The following is a 22,605-nucleotide window of genomic DNA, read 5'->3' as shown; positions in this document are numbered from 1 at the left end:
GTTGGTGGTTTCTGCTTATAACCCGTGCTCTTCCAACCTCGAGCTTATAATGGATCACGAGAAAAAGAGCAAAAGGTCATACAAGCCACAGCCTTGCGGAGGTATTGAGTTACCGGTATACCTAGGATTATTGCAATGACCTATTTCCTCATGGTTTGACAAGGATGTCCAATACAATCAAAAGCATTCAAGATAAATGTTATTGATTTGTGTTTGATATGTCAGTAGTTACCAGTGTTAACAGGAATCTTGAATGTCTCAAATTGAACAAACTGAAGATGGTAAAATGTCAGTGGTGAATGTCAGCAGGTACACTGCATTACCAAAAGTATATGGAACAACTGCTTGTCGAACATCTCATTCCAAAATCATGGGCATTAATATGGAGTTGGTCCCCCCTTTGCTGCTTTAACAGCCTCCACTCTTCTGGGAAGGCTTTCCACTAGATGTTGGAACATTGCTGCGGGGACTTGCTTCCATTCAACTACAAGTGCATTAGTGAGGTCGGGAACTGATGTTGGACAATTAGGCCTGGCTCGCAGTCGGCATTCCAATTTATCCCAAAGGTGTTCAATGGGGTTGAGGTCAGGGCTCTGTGCAGGCCAGTCAAGTTCTTCCACACCGATTTTGACAATCCTTTTCTGTTTGGACCTTGCTTTGTTCACATGGGCATTATCATGCTTAAACAGGAAAGGGCCTTTCCCAAACTATTGCCACAAAGTTGGAAACACAGAATCATCTAAAATGTATGGTGTACCGTTAAGATTTCCTTACACTGGAACTAAGTGGCCTAGCCCGAACCATGAAACACAGCCCCATACCATTATTCCTCCTCCACCAAACTTTACAGTTGGCACTATGCATTGGGGCAGGTAGTGTTCTCCTGGCATCCACCAAACCGAGATTCGTCTGTCAGATTGACAGATGGTGAAGAGTGGTTCATCACACCAGAGAACGTGTTTCCACTGCTCTAGGGTCCAATAGCAGCGAGCTTTACACCTCTCCAGTCGACACTTGGCATTGTGCATTGTGATCTTAGGCTTGTGTGCAGCTGCTTGGACATGGAATCACATTTTATGAAGCTCCTGACGAACAGTTATTGCGCTGATGTTGCCTCCAGAGGCAGTTTGGAACTCGGTAGTGAGTGTTACAACTGAGGACAGACAAGTTTTATGCGTTACAGTACTCGGCGGTCCCGTTCTGTGAGCTTGGCCTATCACTTCGCAGCTGAGCTGTTGTTGCTCCTAGACTTTCCACTTCACAATATCAGCACTTACAGTTGACCGGGGCAGCTCTAGCAGTGCAGAAATGTGACAAACTGACTTGTTGGAAAGGTGGCATCCTAGGATGGTGCCACATTGAAAGTCACTGAGCTCTTCAGTAAGGCCATTCCATTGCCAATGTTTGTCTATGGAGATTGCATGACCGTGTGCTCGATTTATATACACCTGTCAGCATTAGGTGTGGCTAAAATAGCCAAATCCACTCATTTGAAGGGGTGTCCACATACACTATATATACAAAAGTATCTCCCCTATTGCATCATAGTATAGTAAGTGCTGTGCACAAAAATCTAGACTTTGTGAGGTGTTTTTTTTTCTTCACCTTTATTTAACCAGGTAGGCCAGTTGTGAACAAGTTCTCATTTACAACTGTGACCTGTGAATGCTTATGTTCTTCCAGCCTCAGTTACAAATGAAGTCAAATAGGTAGATTCAACAGTGCCAACAATGTCAAAGAAACACACTGATTAATAATCAGATTAATAACCATTTATTACACAACATTGCATCATCAGACAAATGATCTACAGTAAGAGCTCACAGTGTGTTTGTTGTTACATGTTGCAACAGGTTGACTCATAACAACACTTGTGTTCCACTGCCTAGAGAGCATTAAGGGCAGTGAGGAAAAGTAGAGGTCCTCTGGGGAAAGGGCCATCCTCCCAACCTGCCCAGAAGATAATATATGTCCTTTAGCAGACGTTTTTATCCAAAGCGATTTACAGTCACGCATGCATATACAGTTGAAGTCGGAAGTTTACATACACTTAGGTTGGAGTCATTACAACACGTTTTTCAACCACTCCACACATTTCTAGATATCAAACTATATCTATATAACTATAACTATAACTATAGTTTTGGCAAGTCGGTTAGGACATCTACTTTGTGCATGACACTAGTAATTAATCCAACAACTGTTTACGGACAGATTACTTCACTGTCTCACAATTCCAGTGGGTCAGAAATGTACATACACAAAGTTGACTGTGCCTTTAAACAGAAAATTATGTCATGGCTTTAGAAGCTTCTGATAGGCTAATTGACATAATTTGTGTCAATTGGAGGTGTACCTGTGGATGTATTTCAAGGCCTACCTTCAAACTGCCTCTTTGCTTGACATCATGGGAAAATGAAAAGAAATCAGCCAAGACTTCGGCAAAAATTGTGTAGACCTCCACAAGTCTACTTCATCCTTGGGAGCAATTTCCAAACGCCTGAAGGTATCACATTCATCTGTACAAACAATTGTACGCAAGTATAAACACCATGGGACCACGCAGCCATCATACCGCTCAGGAAGGAGACGCGTTCTGTCTCCTAGAGATGAACGTACTTTGGTGCAAAAAGTGCAAATCAATCCCAGAACAACAACAAAGGACCTTGTGAAGATGCTGGAGGAAACAAGTACAAAGTATCTATATCCACAGTAAAACGAGTCCTATATCGACATAACCTGACAGGCCGCTCAGCAAAGAAGAAGCCACTACTCCAAAACCGCCGTAAAAAAGCCAGACTTATGGTTTGCAACTGCACATGAGGACGAAGATTGTACTTCTAGGAGAAATATTCTTTGGTCTGATGAAACAAATATAGAACTGTTTGGCCATAATGACCATCGTTATGTTTGGAGGAAAAAGGGGGAGGCTTGCAAGCCGAAGAACACCCTCCCAACCGTGATGCACGGGGGTGGCAGCATCATGTTGTGGGGGTGCTTCGCTGCAAGAGGGACTGGTGCACTTCACAAAATAGATGGCATCATGAGATAGGAATATTATGTGGATATATTGAAGCAACATCTCAAGACATCAGTCAGCAAGTTAAAGCTTGGTCGCAAATGGTTCTTCCATATGGACAATGACCCCAAGCACACTGCCAAAGTTGTGGCAAAATGGCTTAAGGACAACAAAGCCAAGGTATTGGAGTGGCCATCACAACGCCCTGACCTCAATCCCATAGAAAATTTGTGGGCAGAACTGAAAAAGCATGTTCGAGCAAGGAGGCCTACAAACCTGACTCAGTTACACCAGCTCTGTCAGGAGGAATGTGCCAAAATTCACCCAACTTATTGTAGGAAGCTTGTGGAAGGCTACCCAAAATGTTTGACCCAAGTTAAACAATTTAAAGGCAATGCTACCAAATACTAATTGAGTGTATGTAAACTTCTGACCCACTGGGAATGTGATGAAATAAATTAAAGCTGAAATAAAACAATCATTCTATCTACTATTATTCTTAAATAAAGTGGTGATCCTAACTGACCTAAAACAGGGAATTTTTACTAGGATTAAATGTCAGGAATTGTGAAAAACTGAGTTTAAATGTATTTGGCTAAGGTGTATGTAAACTTCCTACTTCAACAGTAAATACTCATCGTTCTCTCAATCTGTGAACACACACAACCTCTTTTATTAATGCGCACTTACCCTGACTTTTTATTGTTTTCTGGCTTACTTTCCACCATTTCCTCCTTCTGCTGCACCTGACTGTCTTTCTCCTCCTTCGCTTGATTATTGTAGTGTCTGATATCTAGATGTCCAGGTTGTTAAAGGTGTACATACGGTCTCTTATACTTCTGCCTCATAAACATAATATTTTTTCCTAACTACGTTTCAGTTATAGTTTCACAAACATATTCCCTTTACATAACTCAACTCTATTTATCATCAAGTCCGCATCATCAACTGACATGCATTCATTGATGAAAAAATTTAGTTTTAAACAAGCTTGTTTTTTCCCCCATTTGTCTGATTTGTGACTTATCTGGGGTGCACCACTATAAAACAAGTGGGTAACATCAAAATGTGATTTCACCACGCCGTGATGTGATTTGATTTCCCACTCATCTTCTGGGCAAGACACGCCCCACTGAAGTGCTGCGATTGGCTTATTAAGGTCCTTAGTCTCAAGAATCCTCCTGATTTGTCAGCTGAAGGGCGCACCAGGCAGGGTTCCACGCACACCGTGATAGCTTGCTAGCTAGTAGAGAGACAGACTACTAATGAACTGAGGGGACAGGCAGACTCATTTATTTTTATCACCACCGACAGACTCAATGTCTGCGTCTTACAATAAGCATACCATAGCCATTTATTGACTTATCTGAAAGATCAATGGCACTCATGAAACAAACAGATTTAATTATTTTATTCCATCAAACTCTGACAAAACATTGACATTCAAAATAGTAATTGGATCAATCTACTGTAATCACACAATAATAATTAAATACATACTGTACATTCATTATTTGGATCAATCAACTGTACAATGTTACATTAATAATTAAATAAATACTTAAGGCTGTGAAGTGAAATATTTACACCAAAACTGGAATCCCTGGCTCAGTTCTGTCCCTAAATAAACCATTATGTGAGCTTCTGGTAGATGTGTAGCATTGGTCAGTTGCAACGGGTATTTTCTGTGGAGTCGGGTTTGTCTTTCACCTTGTGAAAACAAGTTTGACAATACAGACAACTCCTGAACAACGATTACATTAAAAAAGTGTATGTAATCTCAACATGATGTTTTTGTGGTTCGTCCTGCAGCCGGATCTGTCGTCCACCCAACCTGTCCTTCCTGTGTGCGACCGATGTTTGGTTGCGCTGAGATTTGAGGCACTGTGTGCATGGAGGCTCACTGGATGGCACTGGATCTCTTAGCGCAGTTCACCCTGCCACATCGGCCAAACATGCATCACATTTTTGAAGGGATGTCTTACACAATAAATCTCAACTGATTAAAAAAATATATATTTTTGATTTACAACATTTTAATTTGTGCCTATATGCAACATTTTTGCTCTCATTTCAGATGTTAGTGGCAAGAAGCTGCTGCTCTGGCACTGGTGATGGATGATAATGGCAGTCTGGTGCTTGCATGGATCACCTTTTTATCCCATTAGACAATTGCACATCTCCATATACATGTCCACTATGTAGATCTGGCCAGGAGAGGACGAGCGCTTCACTTCAAAGTGCATGTCATTGATCTGTGAATAGACCACCCATACATAAAATGTACGCACACATGTCTAAGAGACCCACTGGCTCCAGGTCATCTACAAGTCCATGCTAGGTAAAGCTCCGCCTTATCTCAGTTCACTGGTCACGATGGCAACACCCACCCATAGCACGCGCTCCAGCAGGTGTATCTCACTGATCATCCCTAAAGCCAACACCTCATTTGGCCGCCTTTCGTTCCAGTTCTCTGCTGCCTGTGACTGGAACGAATTGCAAAAATCGCTGAAGTTGGAGACTTTTATCTCCCTCACAAACATCTGCTATCTGAGCAGCTAACCGATCGCTGCAGCTGTACATAGTCTATCGGTAAATAGCCCACCCATTTTTACCTACCTCATCCCCATACTGTTTTTATTTATTTACTTTTCTGCTCTTTTGCACACCAATATCTCTACCTGTACATGACCATCTGATCATTTATCACCAGTGTTAATCTGCAAAATTGTAATTATTCGCCTACCTCCTCATGCCTTTTGCACACAATGTATATAGACTCTCTTTTTTTTCTACTGTGTTATTGACTTGTTAATTGTTTACTCCATGTGTAACTCTGTGTTGTCTGTTCACACTACTATGCTTTATCTTGGCCAGGTCGCAGTTGCAAATGAGAACTTGTTCTCAACTAGCCTACCTGGTTAAATAAAGGTGAAATAAAAAATAAATAAATAAATAAATAAGCCGCTTTGGCTTCATAGTAAGCTGACAGACGAGTGGTCAAGAAATCAAAGAGCTGGGGGACGTTATAAGCATTTGTTCCAGGCAGAATTTTATCCTTTAAGATCCTCTTGGCCGATTCTGCAAAGTTGTTAGTGCCATTTCCTCTCACTGGCATGGTTTTTCAGTAGCACAGGGCACAATATTCTCTGCGGTAGTAGAGCTTTTCCAGGTCGTTCTTGAAGTGCTGATACCTGCAAAGTTGAACACAAGATTAAATTAAAGGATAATTTGATGCATAAAATGAATGTACATTAAACATAATGAATTATTATTATTATTATTATATACACATACCAAGATAATGCCCAAACCCCTGTCAGGAAATGAACCAAAATTAAATGAATTGTACATGCATTCAAACATCCTTTGTAACCCATAAGGCATATGCTAAACTGAAGTACTGTGCACGTGTGGTCCAATGAGTAAAAAACAGTAGTACAACCTTTCCTGTGGCAGTCCTCATGAGAGCCAGTTTCATCATAGCGCTTGATGGTTTTTTCGACTGCACATGAAGAAACTTTCAAAGTTCTTGAAATGTTCTAGATTGACTGTGCTTCATGCCTTAAAAGTAATGATGGACTGTCGTTTCTCTTTGCTTATTTGAGCTGTTCTTGCCATAATATGGACTTGGTCTTTTACCAAATAGGGCTATATTCTGTATACCACTCCTACCTTGTCACAACACAACTGATTGGCTCAAACACATTATAAAGGAAAGAAATTCCACAAATTAACTTTTAACCAAGGCACACCTGTTAATTGAAATACATTCCAGGTGACTACCTCAAAGCTGGTTGAGAGAATGCCAAGTGTGCAAAGCTGTCATCAATGCAAAGGGTGGCTACTTTGAAGAATCTCAAATATAAAATATATTTTGATTTGTTTAACACTTTTTTGGCTACTACATGATTCCATATGTGTTATTTCATTGTTTTGATGTATTCACTATTTTTCTACAATGTAGGAAATAGTAAAAATAAAGCAAAACTCTTGAATGAGTAGGTGTGTGCAAACGTTTGACTGGCACTGTATATCTGAGGATACATCATCAATTATTACCTTTTCTTGATCCTATCTGAGTTCGCCATCTTCAACAGCTGCCCGGGATACAATCTGGCGTAACTGTCGCAGTTTTGCTCTTTTATTTCGCTTCACTTTAGTCAAAACAAAGCGCTCGAGGTAAAATATGTCTCGGCACCGTAGTCAAAACCGCTCACACGACTCGAACCTAACGACCAGCAGCCAATTGCAACAATTCAGCGGAGGCGTGTCTTGCCCAGAAGACGAGTGTGAAATCAAATATCGCCATCTTCTGTCCATCATTGGACAGTGTTTGCTGGTTTCCACTAGTTACCAAAGCCACAACGTCTAGGTGTATGATTTATTTTTTGGAGGTCTTAATTTAAGTTTTAGGGTTAGGCATAAGTATAGCAGTGTGGTTAATGTTAGGTTTAAAATCAGATCAGACTTTAATAAGATAATTTGAAATAGACAGGGTTTATGACTTTGTGACTGTTGTAACTAGTGATGACCGCGTTTACAGGCGTTGTGCCAAAAATCTCCCCCCGACAGAATTCCCCCCTTCGCTTGAACGCGCACGCACTCAAATCTTCATTGCTGCGATTTGCTTGCTAGTTGAGATTTCTGATCACGTTAGGCTGCGTTTCATTTTTTTTTTCTTTTTTCGGTTTGATCGTGGGGGAGACACTAATATCTGCAGTTTTCCCATGTCCTATTCATCTAGTAGTTGTTCTGAAATGTTTATTGCTTGCCTACATTTTACTCCCTCCTCTATGTTTAATATAACACACATACATTAATGATTAATTTCGGTTGCCTATCCTGAAGTGAAGTTTGTTCTATAGAAAGTATTAAGGTATTAAAGAAATTAGAAGGGGGGGCCTTGCCGAAATCCCCCACCCCCCTTCTAATTTCCTTAATTTTGTGGCTAAAGTCAAATACTTTCTATAGAACAAACTTCAACATTAATAATTAATCTGTGTGTTACATTAAACATAGAGAAGGGAGTAAAATTTAGGCAAGCAATAAACATTTCAGAATAATTACTAGTCGAATAAGACATGGGAGAGATGACGAATTTTGGCAAATATATTTATTTATAGACTAATACACAAATAGCCAAACCGAAAACTGCAGACATTAATAGTGCCTCCCCTGCACCAAACCGACATAAAAAAAAATGAAATGCAGTCTAACGTGATCAGAAATCTCAACTAGCAAGTAAGTCTCAGCAATGAAGTATTGAGTGCGTGCGCGTTCACGCGAAGGGAGGGGGAGATTTTCGCCACAGCACCGGAAACCTCACAAGTCGCAGGCAGGTTTGACGGCAACGCAAGTCACAGGTGACAACGCCAGATAGCACAATATGGCTGGGACAGACCTTTATGGGCATTAATTTGTTTATTGTTTTTTTCAAATGAGTTTTTAAGGGAACCTGGTGATAGGACAGGCTCATTTGTACATAGGCCTTTGTGTGCTGTCTCTCTTGAAAGTTTTCCTCCATAGACTTTTACAACAAGAAGTTGAATGCCCCGGACGGACGGCTTTCTGCATTGTTCGCATAGGAATCGAAAGTTAAATGACGCTGTCACGAAATACATAAGTTAGGTGGTGATAATGAAACGAACCTGACAGAGCAACACAACAAGCCCACACCTGGTCAGACGTGTGTTGCTGGTAACGACGGAATTAAAACAACAATTTCACTGGAACTTCTAAATAAAATAAATGGATACACGGCCATACGAGACAACGCAGGGCAAGGTAAATATACCCGCTATTCTTAAGACCGACTGACCTGTGTGATCATTCCTACTCTGGTTTGTCTCATTGAAGGAAAAACATCCGTCAAGCTGTCAGCTAGCTTATTTAGTCAACTAAGTGTTTTACCAAAGAAGTGCACCATGATCATGTAATTATGTAATCCCCTACTCAAATCCACTTCCTGATTGTTTCATTGTGAAGGAAGTGTCCAACCAATGCACTGTGTTGTTTACAACTGAAACAAAAAGGCATAGTTGTGGCTCGGCTAAAACTATTGTTATAAGACATATTACTAAATAATTGGACATCATAGCACAATCAAACATTGCACATTCTCTTTGTACTAGCAGTCCCAATCCAGACACAAATGCATAAGTTACACCTCCACTAAAACACTAAAGTCTGAAGTATGATTCAACTTTCACTTTCCAGAGCTCCACCATGCCACACAGAGAATGCAATGAAGAGTCACGTGACAAGAGGCCACGCGAGGGACCTATCAAACATGTCACTGCGGTATCAGATATATAATCACTCAATCAATTTAACTGAAGTTACATGTGAGTCATTTTGTGTAATGCCAGGTTCAGCATGGTCCCAGTCCCAGATTTGTAGTTGTTTGCTTTAGCCAACTCTTCTGCCATATTCATTCTATGGCATTTGCTGCATACAGATCTGGGTACCAGGCTACAGCGAGCTCACAGTGGATACAATTTCTCATCATGAACACTAATTAGCTTACTTACTCTGTAACATTTTCAGGAGGAGAAACGACCTTTGGGAAGAATGAGAAGTCCGCCTAGACACAGAATAACTGGTTCGTTTAGGCAGAGGTTTGGAGGGAGATTCAACAGACCACGGTAAGACTTAAGGACATTTCAGAGCAACCTTGTGTAGCCTAAGGTTTGTTCTTGGTCATTTCAACATTTCCACACATTCACCGACTCACAATACTCTCACTCACTCATTCACGCTTTTTATTTTCTGCTGTTTTCCTTACTGTACAGATTCATAAGGGACGATCATTCATTCCGGAAGCCCCGCTTCAGTTTTGGGTTTCAGAGATACCACTCCTTTACCCCCCGCCCACGGTTTCACTGGAGAGACCAGTCCGGCCCCCCTGGGCCCCTAGGCCCACCACAAGACCCATCAGGCCCCAACAGCCAGTACAGTGACCAGAGGAACATGGACAGGAACTCCCCCGCCAAGTCCTCACCTAAAGGACACACCAGTAGGTTTACACTCATGTTGAGGGGAGTTTTGACCAAATTAATTAACCTGTGGCTACAGGGTAAGCGTATTACCGTCTATGCCAACATGAACCAGATCTCTTGGCAGAGTTCATAGTAGGGGCTAGGGCTTCACAATTAATCAGATTCACATCGAAATGTCAATATTGACATGTGAAATATTCATATCGCAATAAATATTTTGAAACGCATCTCAGCCGCGTAATGGCCCCTTTTTTCTCTTGTGGCTGTTTCCCGCACCAAGACCGCCCCCGTCAATCAAGCAGGGCAGTTCGTCTTCCTCGCTGTTAGATCATTCAAAGTTTGTGTGCTGTTCTCTTAGATCAAATGCAGTCAACCGATTGTTCAAAACAAGAACGATGCTGCTTTCTACTTAGCTTCTCAATATGTCATCCTATTTCTAGGATTCCAACAGTTCACCCAAGTGTTTTGATCTATATCGCACGAAAAATCTAACATTTGGTTTTTTAAAAATCAGATCTTACCCTTATCGGGCAGCCCTAGTACAGGCAAAAAAAATCAAATATTCCTAAAATACCTATATCACTTTACTCGTGTGAACACTAGAGTGCAGTATGAGCAAACAGTGTTCATGGCAACTCAGACAGTGAATATATTAGCTACATTTGGAATGTGTTTCGCTCATCAGTATTCCTGGTGGTTGATAGTCACCAAGCAACAACCTGACAATGTTGCATAATACTGTCTGCACACAGCATTGGTAGATATTATAATGACAGTATTATGTATACAATGAAATGGCAAAGAATAGTATCCTACTGAAAAAGTGCCAATTATTCCAACATTCATTAAACACCAGTGTATTTATGTCACCTCTTATGTAGAATACATAAGATAACAGCTGCTGAGCATCAAATTATAATATCATTTATTAAATACAGTACTCTATTGGGCATATATTTAAAGGAATACTTTTGGGTTTTGGCAAAGAGGCCCTTTATCTACTTCCCAGGAGCCAGATAAACTCGTGGATACCTTTATCTCTCTGTCCAGTATGAAGGAAGTTTTAGTTTTTTGAGCTAATGCCAACTAGCGTTAGCGCATTGACTGGAAGTCTATGGGTATCTGCTAGTATGGTAGTAGATACACATAGACTTCCAAGCATTGCTGTAATGTGAGTTAGCATTGACTCGTGAAACTACATCTAACTTCCTCATTGCCAAAACCCCAAAGTATCCCGTACTGTAAATATTTCTGATCATCAAAGTTCGCCTCATCACGTTAGCATTAGTATCATGAAGAATAAAAGTGGTTTAGTAAGACCGCAATCGGTGTGCCTGTAAGTCATCAATTAGTTCTTATGCTTAAGCCTCATTCTCTATCATGTTTGAAAGTGTTTTCTTGAATAACTTTGCATTGCCTGAAGACGACCCAGGTCATATCTGCAATAGAAACCGTAATTTCATCTTCATCTCTTCATTTTGTTTAAATTAGCTGTATCGCTATTCTCAACTGTGGTAGTGGTGGTGCTTGCTTTTTCTCCTATTTTAATCAGCTGCTATGTCTCTGCGCAGACTGCAGTACTGTGGAGGTGTGTGGGTGTGGGTGAGTGTGTGAGGAACAGGTTGCTCTATGTGCCTGAGAGATCTGCTATGATGGTGACTCATTTCTATAGTGTGTGTGTTAGAGATGGAAAATGAGAGAGATATAGCTAAAGAAAACAAGGAGAAAGAGGGAGTGAGGTACCAGGCAGACAGCCAGCTCTGTATACAGGTAATGAACCATAACAAAGCTATCGCCTCACATACCCACACTGCAGTCAAACGTTGCGAGGCAGACTTCGCAAATCACACCCAATGCTGAAAGAATGCTTAACGAAACATTAATTTTAGCCCCTGCGTGCTGCCTATAAACAATAACTCTCCCGCTGATGGCAGATTGCAGCCAGAGAGATGGAGATGGGGAAGCTTAGTCCTGAATTATACCTTCAGCTAGAGGCGCTAATGGGATGTTAGTTTGGCCCTGAGGACACTGGGTAGATTGAGTAGTCCCAGCATCAATCACAGATATTAGAGTTAATTGAGATATCAACTGGGCCAATCAAGGATATTAGAGTTCATCACAGATGTCAGCTGCTGTAGTTTAGCTCTAAGTTATCCCCCATCTGTTCTGAGTTGTAGGTGTGTGTTATGTTGAGTGGGGGCTTGTGTTGTATTGTTGTTTGAAGATGTGATTTGTCTGTGTGATGTTGCAGGTGCTCTCAGGTCTTCTGCAGGTGCCAGCAGAGAGGAGAAGCAGCCTGTGTCGTTCACAGTAAGTCCACATTCCACCACTCCTCAGCCTCGTTTGGGATCTGGGGAGTCTGTGCTGTTTAAAGTAGGGAGGGCACACATCCTGTATTTGTTGTCATGCTCCGCTAGTGTATTGAGGTGACTGAACTTGTAAATCATCCCCTCTCTCTTTCAAAACTACGTGTAGGTAGGCCTCCTTCATAAATAAAAAAATAAAATAAAAAGTTTAGCCAGCAGGGTTTGAGTAGGTTCCTTTCTAAATGTAATCCGTTACAGTTACCTGTCAAATTGTAATCAACAATGTAACTTTTGGATTACCAAAACTCAGTAATGTTATCTGATTACGTTCCCCTTAAGAGGTGCGGGTTCGTGGCTGTCACAGCCACAAAGTCATAACATCTGATTTTAAACCTAACCTTAAGCACAGTGCTAACCCTAATGCCTAACCTTAACTTTTTGTTTTCATAAGTTTTTACAATATAGTCAATTTTGAGGTTATGGTTAGGCATTCGTGTTAGCAGTGTAGTTAAGGTTAAGGCTATGTTTAAAATCAGATTTTATGACTTTGTGGCTGTGCCAGCCACTAACCTGGGCGTTACAATTTTGAAGACAAAATTACCATTTGAACGACATCAATAGCAGGTTAATTCAATCTTATAGTTTACATAGTTCGCCATAAATGGATGTTGCATTTTACTTTATGAGTTGGTTATGTAGGGTTCTTCTAACCCATTGCTTTTTACTACAGATAATAATACGATTAGGCTATATCTTCACATTAAAAAAATAATTAAATACTCCTTGATCCTCAAGAATAGGACTTGGAAATGTATACTGATCAAAAATATAAACGCAAAGTGTTGGTCCCATGTTTCATCCGCTGAAATAGAACATTTCTGGGATCTTTCATGTGCACATAAAGCTTATGTGCGGAGATGTGTTTACATCCCCATTTCTTCTCTGCCAAGATAATCAGGTGTGGCAGATCAAGAAGCTGATTGAACAGCACGATCATTACACAGGTGCACCTTGTGCTGGGGACAATAAAAGGCCACTCTAAAATGTGCAGCTTTGTTACACAACACAATTCCATGCAATTGGCATGCTGACTGCAGGAATGCCCACCAGAGCTCTTGCCAGAGAATTGAATGTTCATTTCTCTACCATACACTGCCTCCAACATTGTTTTAGAGAATTTGGCAGTACCTCCAACCAGCCTCAAAACCGCAGACCATGTGTATGGCATCGTGCAGGTGAGCGGTTTGCTGATGTCAATGTTGTGAACAGAGTGCCCTATTGTTGTGGTTGGGTTATGGTATGGTCAGACATAAGCTACGGACAACAAACACAATTGTATTTTATTGATGGCAATTTGAATGCACAGAGATACCATGATGAGATCCTGAGGCCCATTGCTGTACCATTTACCCGCCGCCGTCACCTTACGTTTCAGCATGATAATGCACGGCCCCATGACACAAGGATCTATACACAATTCCTGGAAGCTGAAAATGTCCTTGTTCTTCCATGGCCTGCATTCTCCCAGACATGTCATCCATTGAGCATGTTTGGGATGGTCTAGATCGACGTGTACAACAGCGTGTTCCAATATCCAGTAACTTCTTACAGCCATTGAAGAGGAGTGGAACAACATTCCACAGACCACATATCCAGACCACATATCCCAAAAACTAAGGACTAATTAGCTTAATTTATTTTGTCCTGGAGGACTGATTGGGCTAATTTCTTCGAGTTGAAAATAAACGGAAGCAAACTGAGTAGTCCCTTATATGTAACTGATTACATATAATCCATGATCCCCCCCCCCCCCTTGCTTGACTGCTGCTTCAATTTCTCAGAAGTCACATGTACCACACTGGGAGGTATGCACTGCAACAAATGTACTTATATTGAATTTAAGTATGAGTGCATCTCTTTTCCCATGATGCTCGCTGTCAAAATGTTTATTACACACACACACACAGTGTCTTTCAAGGTCCTTCAAATCAAAGATATAAAAAAAGAAAACCTCAAACATTTGAGTAATCTTGGCTAGTCTGCTCGGTAAGATTATTTATATGTGTGTGTGTCCTCTGCGCTCTTGGCTATGATGGGAATTGGAACGACAGGTGTAGCATAAAGAATGGAATTGAAAGTTGGATGGTCTGCCTTAGAGAGAAAGGAGCAGAGCGAAGCACAAGGTTGTCTCCTTCCGTTTTACCATGCTGATGATTCAAACGGAGGCTTGCTGCCTGCTAACCTTGAGAAGATACAGTAGAGGGGGAGAGAGAGGCTCGTAATGAACTCAACAACAATCAGGTGGCCTCTGAATGGCTAAGGTCTTAAGGAATACAAAGGGAACATGGACTTCCTGATGGGCCGCCCCCAGGTGGTAAGGGTAGGTGACAACACATCCGCCATGCTGATACTCGACACGGGTGCCCCTCGGGTGTGTGCTCAGTCCCCTCTTGTACACCCTGTTCACTCATGACTATATGGCCAGGCACGACTCCAACACCATCATTAAGTTTGCTGATGACACAACAGTGGTAGGCCTGATCACTGACAACAATAAGAAAGCCTATAGGGAGGAGGTCAGAGACATGGCTGTTTTTTTGGCATGGGTCCTCAGATCCTCAAAGTTCTACAGCTGCACCATCGAGAGCATCCTGACTGGTTGCATGACTGCTTGGTATGGCAACTGCTCGGCCTCTGACCGCATGGCACTACAGATGATAGTGCGTACGACCCAGTACATCACTGGGACCAACCTTCCTGCCATCCAGGACTTCTATACCAGGTGGTGTCAGAGGAAGGCCCTAAAAATTGTCAAAGACTCCCGCCACCCTAGTCATAGACTTTTCTCTCTGCTACCATATGGCAAGTGGTACCAGAGCTCCAAGTCTAGGTCCAAAAGGCTTCTCAACAGCTTCTACCCCCAAGCCATAAAACTCCCAAACTGCTAATAAAATGGCTACCCAAACTATTTGCATTACCCCCCCCCCTCTTTTAAACTGTAAATATTATCTATGCATAGTCACTTTAACTCTACCTACATGTAAATATTACCTCAATTGCAGAATTTTTAGATTTGAAACAATTTTACTGTTCATAAGTAGTGCTTTGCTTATAACTGCTTGTAACTCTCTCTCCCCTGTGTCTGTAGGTGGCTCAAAAGAAGGAGCGATCCCACAGCAGAGAGGGAGAAAGAGAGAGGGATAGAGAGCTCCCCTCCACCGTGAGCAGGGCCGCAGCACGAAACAGAACCATCCAACAGAAGAGGAAAGAAATAGAACAGGTATAGTACAGTGAGCTCTTAATATCTAGTATTGTATATCATGTTTCAAATGATTTGGAGGAAGAGTACATTTGAGAAAAACAAATGAGTGAAAGATGAAGGACTAAGAATATAACATCAGAAGAATACAATAAAGTACATCAGAAAACAACTTTCATCCTGATAACTCAACTGGATACTAACACGCTAAGAGAGTTTCTAGCTACTAGCTACCTGATGTTAGCTAACAAAAATTACAATAAAAAACAGCAAAGGACAGGACAAAAGACAGCAAAACAAGTACCTAAACTTACACAAGCATGAGAAAACAATTCAGACAGAAAACAAGAAAGGTGGGCTTTGTTTACATTGAGAAATGCCTAGCTACAACTAGCAAAGTGAAAACATTACTGTATCCAGCTGTAATTAACTAAGATGGATACATTTGTGACTCGTTTCAGGAAACTAGATGTATGTCGTGTGTCACTACTCCACAGACGAGGCATTTGAATGCATCTTTTGGCACAAATGCCTTCTGGAACGTGAGCTTTCATGTGCCTTAAATACAAAAGTGTATGCCATCTGTAAATACAAATAAAATTGGTAAATTACGAGCCTAATTGGTTTAGCCATGGATAAAAACAGCAACCTTCCCACTAGCTGGGATAATGGATGGGCTGGATATGCCAAGAGATGAGTTCGGATTGGTCTGCCATGTAGGGCGCTTCTGTCTATAACATGAGCTTAGTATGTGTAGGTGATCCTTTCTAAAGTGGCTTTTTTTGAAAGACATCATAGAGAACCACGCAAATGTTGCTACGGCTCTCCACTTTCTGGAAGACCGAGTTATGAAATCAGTGGAATCTCCGGGAGAAGCAGTGTATGTAGATCTTTTGTTTCGGCTTTACTTAGGCTTTCCTGTCTGACTAAAGAGAGAACACAGAAGGCTGTTGTATAAAACACCTGTCTGGATTACATCTTCAAACTAAGGGCAACCATGGCATCAGTGACAGAAGCAAACATCCATGTAAGAGAGTCTAGCTAGCTACATTTTCAGATATTATACGTTTCTAATTGGCTCGCTAGCTAATGTTATGTGTCTGATCTTTGTAGTAATGTTATTCATGTCTCAGAGCCATTTGCATTGCTAGTTATAGCATAGTATTAGCTAGGTAGCTAACATTGAACCTAGCTATTAGCTTTAGCTACCTGTAGATTCATGCAGGGTAGTAACTGATGTCATGCAGCCTGTCATTTTTGTGTTTATACTTTTTCACAATGACAATTTTGATGTCGGACGACAAAGAATGCTCATGATGTTGCTGCGACAACTGTATTCAGACATGTCGATACAAGTAATATAAAAAAGCCTTTAGTCTTGAAATCTTTGGTTGTACACTACCGTACTCATTGTTTAGCACATGGCCTCACGTGAATCCTTAAAGGGATGGGTGGGGCTGGGGCTTAAGAGGGTGTGAACGATGCTGAATGGGTGTAGATAAAGAAGAGCTCACCAGTAGGTGTCCCAAAACATTCAAGGGCCATTTTCTCAAAAGTGGGGTTACAAGTTTGTCAACTTTCAAAGCAGAATTACTTCGCATTTGTTACTCAACTGCAGTGTATGATATACCTTGTTATTATTCACATTATCCAATTTGAAAAACACAATTTCAAATGTTGCCCCATAAGACCTAATTGAGTCGGTCAGTCACATTTACCCAGCTCAGCAACCTTGCATCAAATATGCAGAAGGTATTGCCAGTGAAGCAGGGAGGAAAAAATCTAAAGCAAAGGTTTTAAAAGAGCACCCTGAGAGCAGACTATATGCAACAAAAATACAAAGATATCAATGTGGACCTTCTTTTTTTCACAGAACATCCAAATACTTGACAAACAAACATCTTAAAATGTCTGGAAACAAGACAACCCCAAGATTTGATATTAATAGATACAGTTGAAGTCGGAGGTTTACATACACTTAGGTTGGAGTCATTAAAACTTGTTTTTCAACCACTCCACAAATTTCTTGTTAACAAACTACAGTTTTGGCACGTCGGTTAGAACATCTACTTTGTGCATGACACGTAATTTTTTACAACATTGTTTACAGACAGATTATTTCACTTATAATTCACTGTTTCACAATTCCAGTGGGTCAGAAGTTTACATACACTAAGTTGACTGTGCCTTGAAACAGCTTAGAAAATTCCAGAAAATTATATCATGGCTTAAGAAGATTCTGATAGGCTAATTGACATCATTTGAGTCAATTTGAGGTGTACCTGTGGATGTATTTCAAGGCCTACCTTCAAACTCAGTGCCCCTCTGCTTGACATCATGGGAAAATCAAAGGAAATCAGCGAAGTCCTCAGATTTTTTTTTTGTAGACCTCCACAAGTCTGGTTCATCCTTGGGAGCAATTTTCAAACGCCTGAAGGTACCACGTTCATCTGTACAAACAATAGTGCGTGAGTATAAACACCATGGGACCACGCAGCTGTCATACTACTCAGGAAAGAGACGTGTTCTGTCTCCTAGAGATGAACGTACTTTGGTGCGGAAAGTGCAAATCAATCCCAGAACAACAGCAAAGGACCTTGTGAAGATGCTGGAGGAAACAGGTACAAAAGTATCTATATCCACAGTAAAACGAGTCCTATATCGACATAACCTGAAAGGCCTTTTTCAACTGCACATGGGGACAAAGATGGTACTTTTTGGAGAAATGTCTTCTGGTCTGATGAAGAAAAAAGAAATAGGACTGTTTGGCCATAATGACCATCATTATGTTGTGAGGAAAAAGGGGGATGCTTGCAAGCCGAAGAACACCATCCCAACCGTGGGTGGCAGCATCATGTTGTGAGGGTGCTTCGCTGCAGGAGGGACTGGTGCACTTCACGAAATAGATGGCATCATGAGATAGGAAATTTATGTGGATATATTGAAGCAACATCTCAAGACATCAGTCAGGAAGTTAAAGCTTGGTCTCAAATGGGTCTTCCAAATGGACATTGACCCCAAGCATACTTCCAAAGTTATGGTAAAATGGCTTAAGCACAACAAAGTCAAGGTATTGGAGTGAACATCACATTGCCCTGACCTCAATCCCATAGAACATTTGTGTGGGCAGAACTCAAAAAGAGTGTGCGAGCAAGGAGGCCTACAAACCTGACTCAGTTACACCAGCTCTGTCAGGAAGAATGGGCCAAAATTCACACAACTTATTGTGGGATGCTTGTGGAAGGCTACCCGAAATGTTTGACTCAAGTTAACCAATTTAAAGGCAATGCTACCAAATACTAATTGAGTGTATGTAAACTTCTGACCCACTGGGAATGTGATGAAAGAAATAAAAGCTGAAATAAATCATTCTCTCTACTATTATTCTGACATTTTACATTCTTAAAATAAAGTAGTGATCCTAAGACAGATCATTTTTACTAGGATTAAATGGTGGGAATTGTGAAAAACTAAGTTTAAATGTATTTGGCTAAGGTGTATGTAAACTTCTGACTTTAACTGTATATATATTTTTTTTTTTATAAATATTGAATAGGGTAATTTTACCAATTGCACTATATGGATGTGAGGTTTGGGGTCTAACCTGTAATTACGATTAAACGCATTGGGAGAAAAATCTTAATACAGAATTCTGCAGAATTATCAAAAATAACAAATAATGCACGCAGAGTGGAACTCAGAAGATTACCTTTTTAATTGTAAATATAAAGAAAATGACACATAATGCACGCAGAGTGGAACTCAGAAGATTACCTTTTTAATTGTAAATATAAAGAAAATGACACATTTTTGCACCGTTTGAAATTAAGCCCCAAAACATCCTTATAATTCAAAGCACTGAAAATCCAAGAGCGGAACCCTGAACAGAGACCCCTGTGTCAGCTATTAAAAAACACTAAACAACCCTATTATCCAAACACACAGGGAAATCTATCAAATTGTTACAGAAATTAAAACTATTTGACAAATTGGAAAAATGTAACAAACAGAAAAAACAAAATCACTATTTGGCCCTCAAAAGAGAATAGAAATTGGCAGAATGTCTCTATTCTGTCAGAAATACAAAACAGAGACAGATCCTGACCAAATACCACCAATTGGCTATAGAGAAGGGGAGACACAAAAAACATGGCTACCCAAAGTGGGGTGTCTATGTGGTCACTGTACAACAGGGGAGGTAGAGACAGAAAAACTTTTTCCTCTTCTGTAAGAAATACTCCAAAATAAGAATATTTTTTCAAGAAAATTCTCAATCAAATCCTAACTTCTCTGCATTTACTAATGACATAAAGCTGTGAATTATTCTGGGTGAGGGTGAAACCACAAATATTACTGCCCTATATGATTGCCATGGCCTGAGGGACATCCCACAACAATCCATTCCCTGAAGTATTTACATTGTATATAACTTACAAGTAATACATAGTGTAACCATCATTCATGTTTGTTTATTTATTAGCCGTTGTTTATTTTTATAATCATATTTTTATTTAATTACATTTATGACTGAAGATTACACAATACAACAGCAGTAGTGTTGTACATGTATACATGATTATATATGTACTATTATTACTACTGAAATTAACTGTATTTCACTATCTTCATTGCATTGTACTGTATTTACTGAAATGCTGTACCACTATACCGCTTTGGCAATAGCTACAAATTGTATTTCATGCCAATAAAGCAATTTGAATTTGAGAGAGAGAGAGAAAGAAAGAAAGAACAGAGATGAGATGAGGAGGTAGGATTATGAGAGTGAGGGGAAATAGAGAGGGAGGGAAAGGAGAGAGATGGAGAGAAAGAAAGAGAGCGGGGGGTTGTGGAAAGGGAGATTTGATAACTGCAGTGCCAAAACTATTTGAGTAACATTGCGCCAGAGACACCTCTAATTTATTATAATTTTTTCTTCATTGTAGCAGCTGAATCAGTTGAATAGGTTATCATTCATGATTAGAGCCAATACATGGTGAGGTTATAATCTGCTTGTACATCCCTGGGTAGTTTACCTGCAATCACTCGCAGATGGAACTTCTGTTATTGTCAGGTTGTTTGTCCAGGTTTTTTAATCATAAATCATAATGAGTCATCACATGCGCACGGTGCTGTTTTCTTTGAATAGCTTTTGATACACGTGCTTTAATAGATACGTCACAGTCAATGTGACAGAACATCACATGAAGCGTTGCCAGTGGGAGGTGTGTTGTGTTGTCTCCATCCACTCGACTGATGAGAAGGTATCTCTCGCTCTTCACATCTCCATGGTTACTGGTGTGAGAGAGTAGTCTCAAAACAGGTAGCTGATACACCCATCCTTCAAAGATCCACACAGTGCCCTTTTATGGTGTGTACTGTCGTGTGAACAGCTGTCTGTATGTGTGTGCTGCTGCCCTGGACTGCTAATCCACTCAGTGGTAATGGCATACACATGACGAGACGTCTCGCCCCAAGCATCTCTCCTAGAACTCTCTCAATCCCTGTCTTTCCATCCTCTCTTTCATCCTCTCTTCACACCCGCTCTCTCTCCATCCTCTATCTCTTGTGATTTTCCTTTCTCTTCAGCCCAGCTTCTCTCTCTGTCTCTCTCTGTCTCTCTGTCTCTCTGTCTCTCTCTCTGTCTCTCTCTCTCTGTCTCTCTCTCTCTGTCTCTCTCTAGATAGATAGATATAGTTTGCCTTGCTCCTCCTGTGTCTGAAGGCTCATATCTGCAGCATTCCTCTGGTATTAGAGTGAGCTGAGGTGTCTTTAGACCAATCTGTGCTATGCTCCTCACTGGAGCAGGAGCCACAATGCAAAGAAAACTCTCATGTGCAATGAAAATATGTTTGTGTTTGTCGTGCTGGTGTACAATTAGGATTGTGACACAGCTTAATGTGGTTTAGAAGATGTGTGTACAGGTTTGTGTTTTAGGACTGTGATGCACAGTTTAAATGTGATGGTGAAAAAGCTGACTGTCTGTGTGCTATACAGGTGTACCGTCAGGACTGTGACACGTTTGGTGTGGTGGTGAAGATGCTGATAGCAAAAGACCCCTCCCTGGAGCGGCCCATCCAGTTGTCTCTACAGGAGAACCTCAGGGAGATTGGCCTGCGCTGTGTAGAGGCCATGCAAGAGTTCATTGAGGAGTATGACACCAGGGAACCATCCACAGTGATACGCACACATGCACCTTTGTCTTAACCTGTGTAAGTGGCTGGCTTCTCTACCAAAACACCGATTGTGGTGTTTTCATGCTGATTGGTTATGTGATATTGGGTATGTGAACTTGTGAGCTGGTCTGTCCTTGATCAGTCAGGCCAAAGTCACTCCTGGTGCTCAGCCTTCTGGAAGCTCTGTGTCTGCTGCTGAAACTCAATAATTTATGTTTGTCAACTTTCAATATTGCTCGTGATGATGTAAGATACAGCTATTGCACTTGTGCTTCCTACCAAAGTGTAGTTCATGAATTCCAAGCCCTGTATTATATTGAAATGTTGTCTTTTTATTGAAAATGTATTTATGACATGATTAATACATGAGCTATAATATTTTTTATATAGTATGTTGATATACAAGGGGGATTTCTTTCAATACAGTTTCTATTTACACAACCTTTGGATATTCTCGGAGCATAAAAATCTGTTCTTGAAAATTAGGTCTCTCTGTGTTTGATTCAGTCTTGTAATGTCTCATGCTGCTGCTCCCTACACTCCCTGATCTACAAATCTCCCTGATCTACAAATCACGCTTGTAAACAAATCACCCGTATACACAAATCACATTGATCTACAAAACACCCTAATACACAAATCCCCCTGACCTACAAAACACCCTAATGCACATATCACCCTGATCTACAAATCACCCTGAAATCAAATATTGGTCGCATACACATATTTTGCAGATGTTATTTTGTGTGTGTTCCTAGCTCCAGCAGTGCAGTGATATCTAACAATTCACAACAATACACAAATCTGAAAGAAAAAAATGGAATTAAGAAATATAGAAATATTAGGA

General features: G+C 40.7%; 1 protein-coding gene across 3 annotated transcripts; it reads left to right on the top strand.

Annotated features, from left to right (window-relative positions):
* The first annotated feature begins 8,316 nt into the window (after positions 1–8,316).
* Positions 8,317–22,240, top strand: LOC115102054 (periphilin-1-like). Of its 3 annotated transcripts, XM_029621587.2 has the most exons (7): positions 8,318–8,806; positions 9,239–9,322; positions 9,569–9,666; positions 9,814–10,037; positions 12,272–12,330; positions 15,475–15,606; positions 21,580–22,240. In XM_029621587.2, exons 1-7 carry the CDS (start codon positions 8,771–8,773, stop codon positions 21,787–21,789), a joined length of 843 nt encoding a protein of 280 aa, XP_029477447.1. In that variant the 5' UTR covers positions 8,318–8,770; the 3' UTR covers positions 21,790–22,240. The 3 variants fall into 3 exon arrangements, with proteins under 3 accessions (XP_029477448.1, XP_029477447.1, XP_029477449.1); XM_029621588.2 differs by lacking the exon at positions 9,239–9,322 and having other exon boundaries at positions 8,317–8,806; XM_029621589.2 differs by lacking the exon at positions 8,318–8,806 and having other exon boundaries at positions 9,278–9,366.
* The last annotated feature ends 365 nt before the right edge of the window (positions 22,241–22,605 follow it).

The sequence above is a fragment of the Oncorhynchus nerka genome, linkage group LG20 (assembly GCF_034236695.1).
Source record: "Oncorhynchus nerka isolate Pitt River linkage group LG20, Oner_Uvic_2.0, whole genome shotgun sequence".
In the NCBI taxonomy this organism is placed as follows: Eukaryota; Metazoa; Chordata; class Actinopteri; order Salmoniformes; family Salmonidae; genus Oncorhynchus; species Oncorhynchus nerka.
The sequence above is the reverse complement of the archived record's forward strand: the minus strand, read 5'-3'. Positions and strand labels throughout refer to the sequence as shown.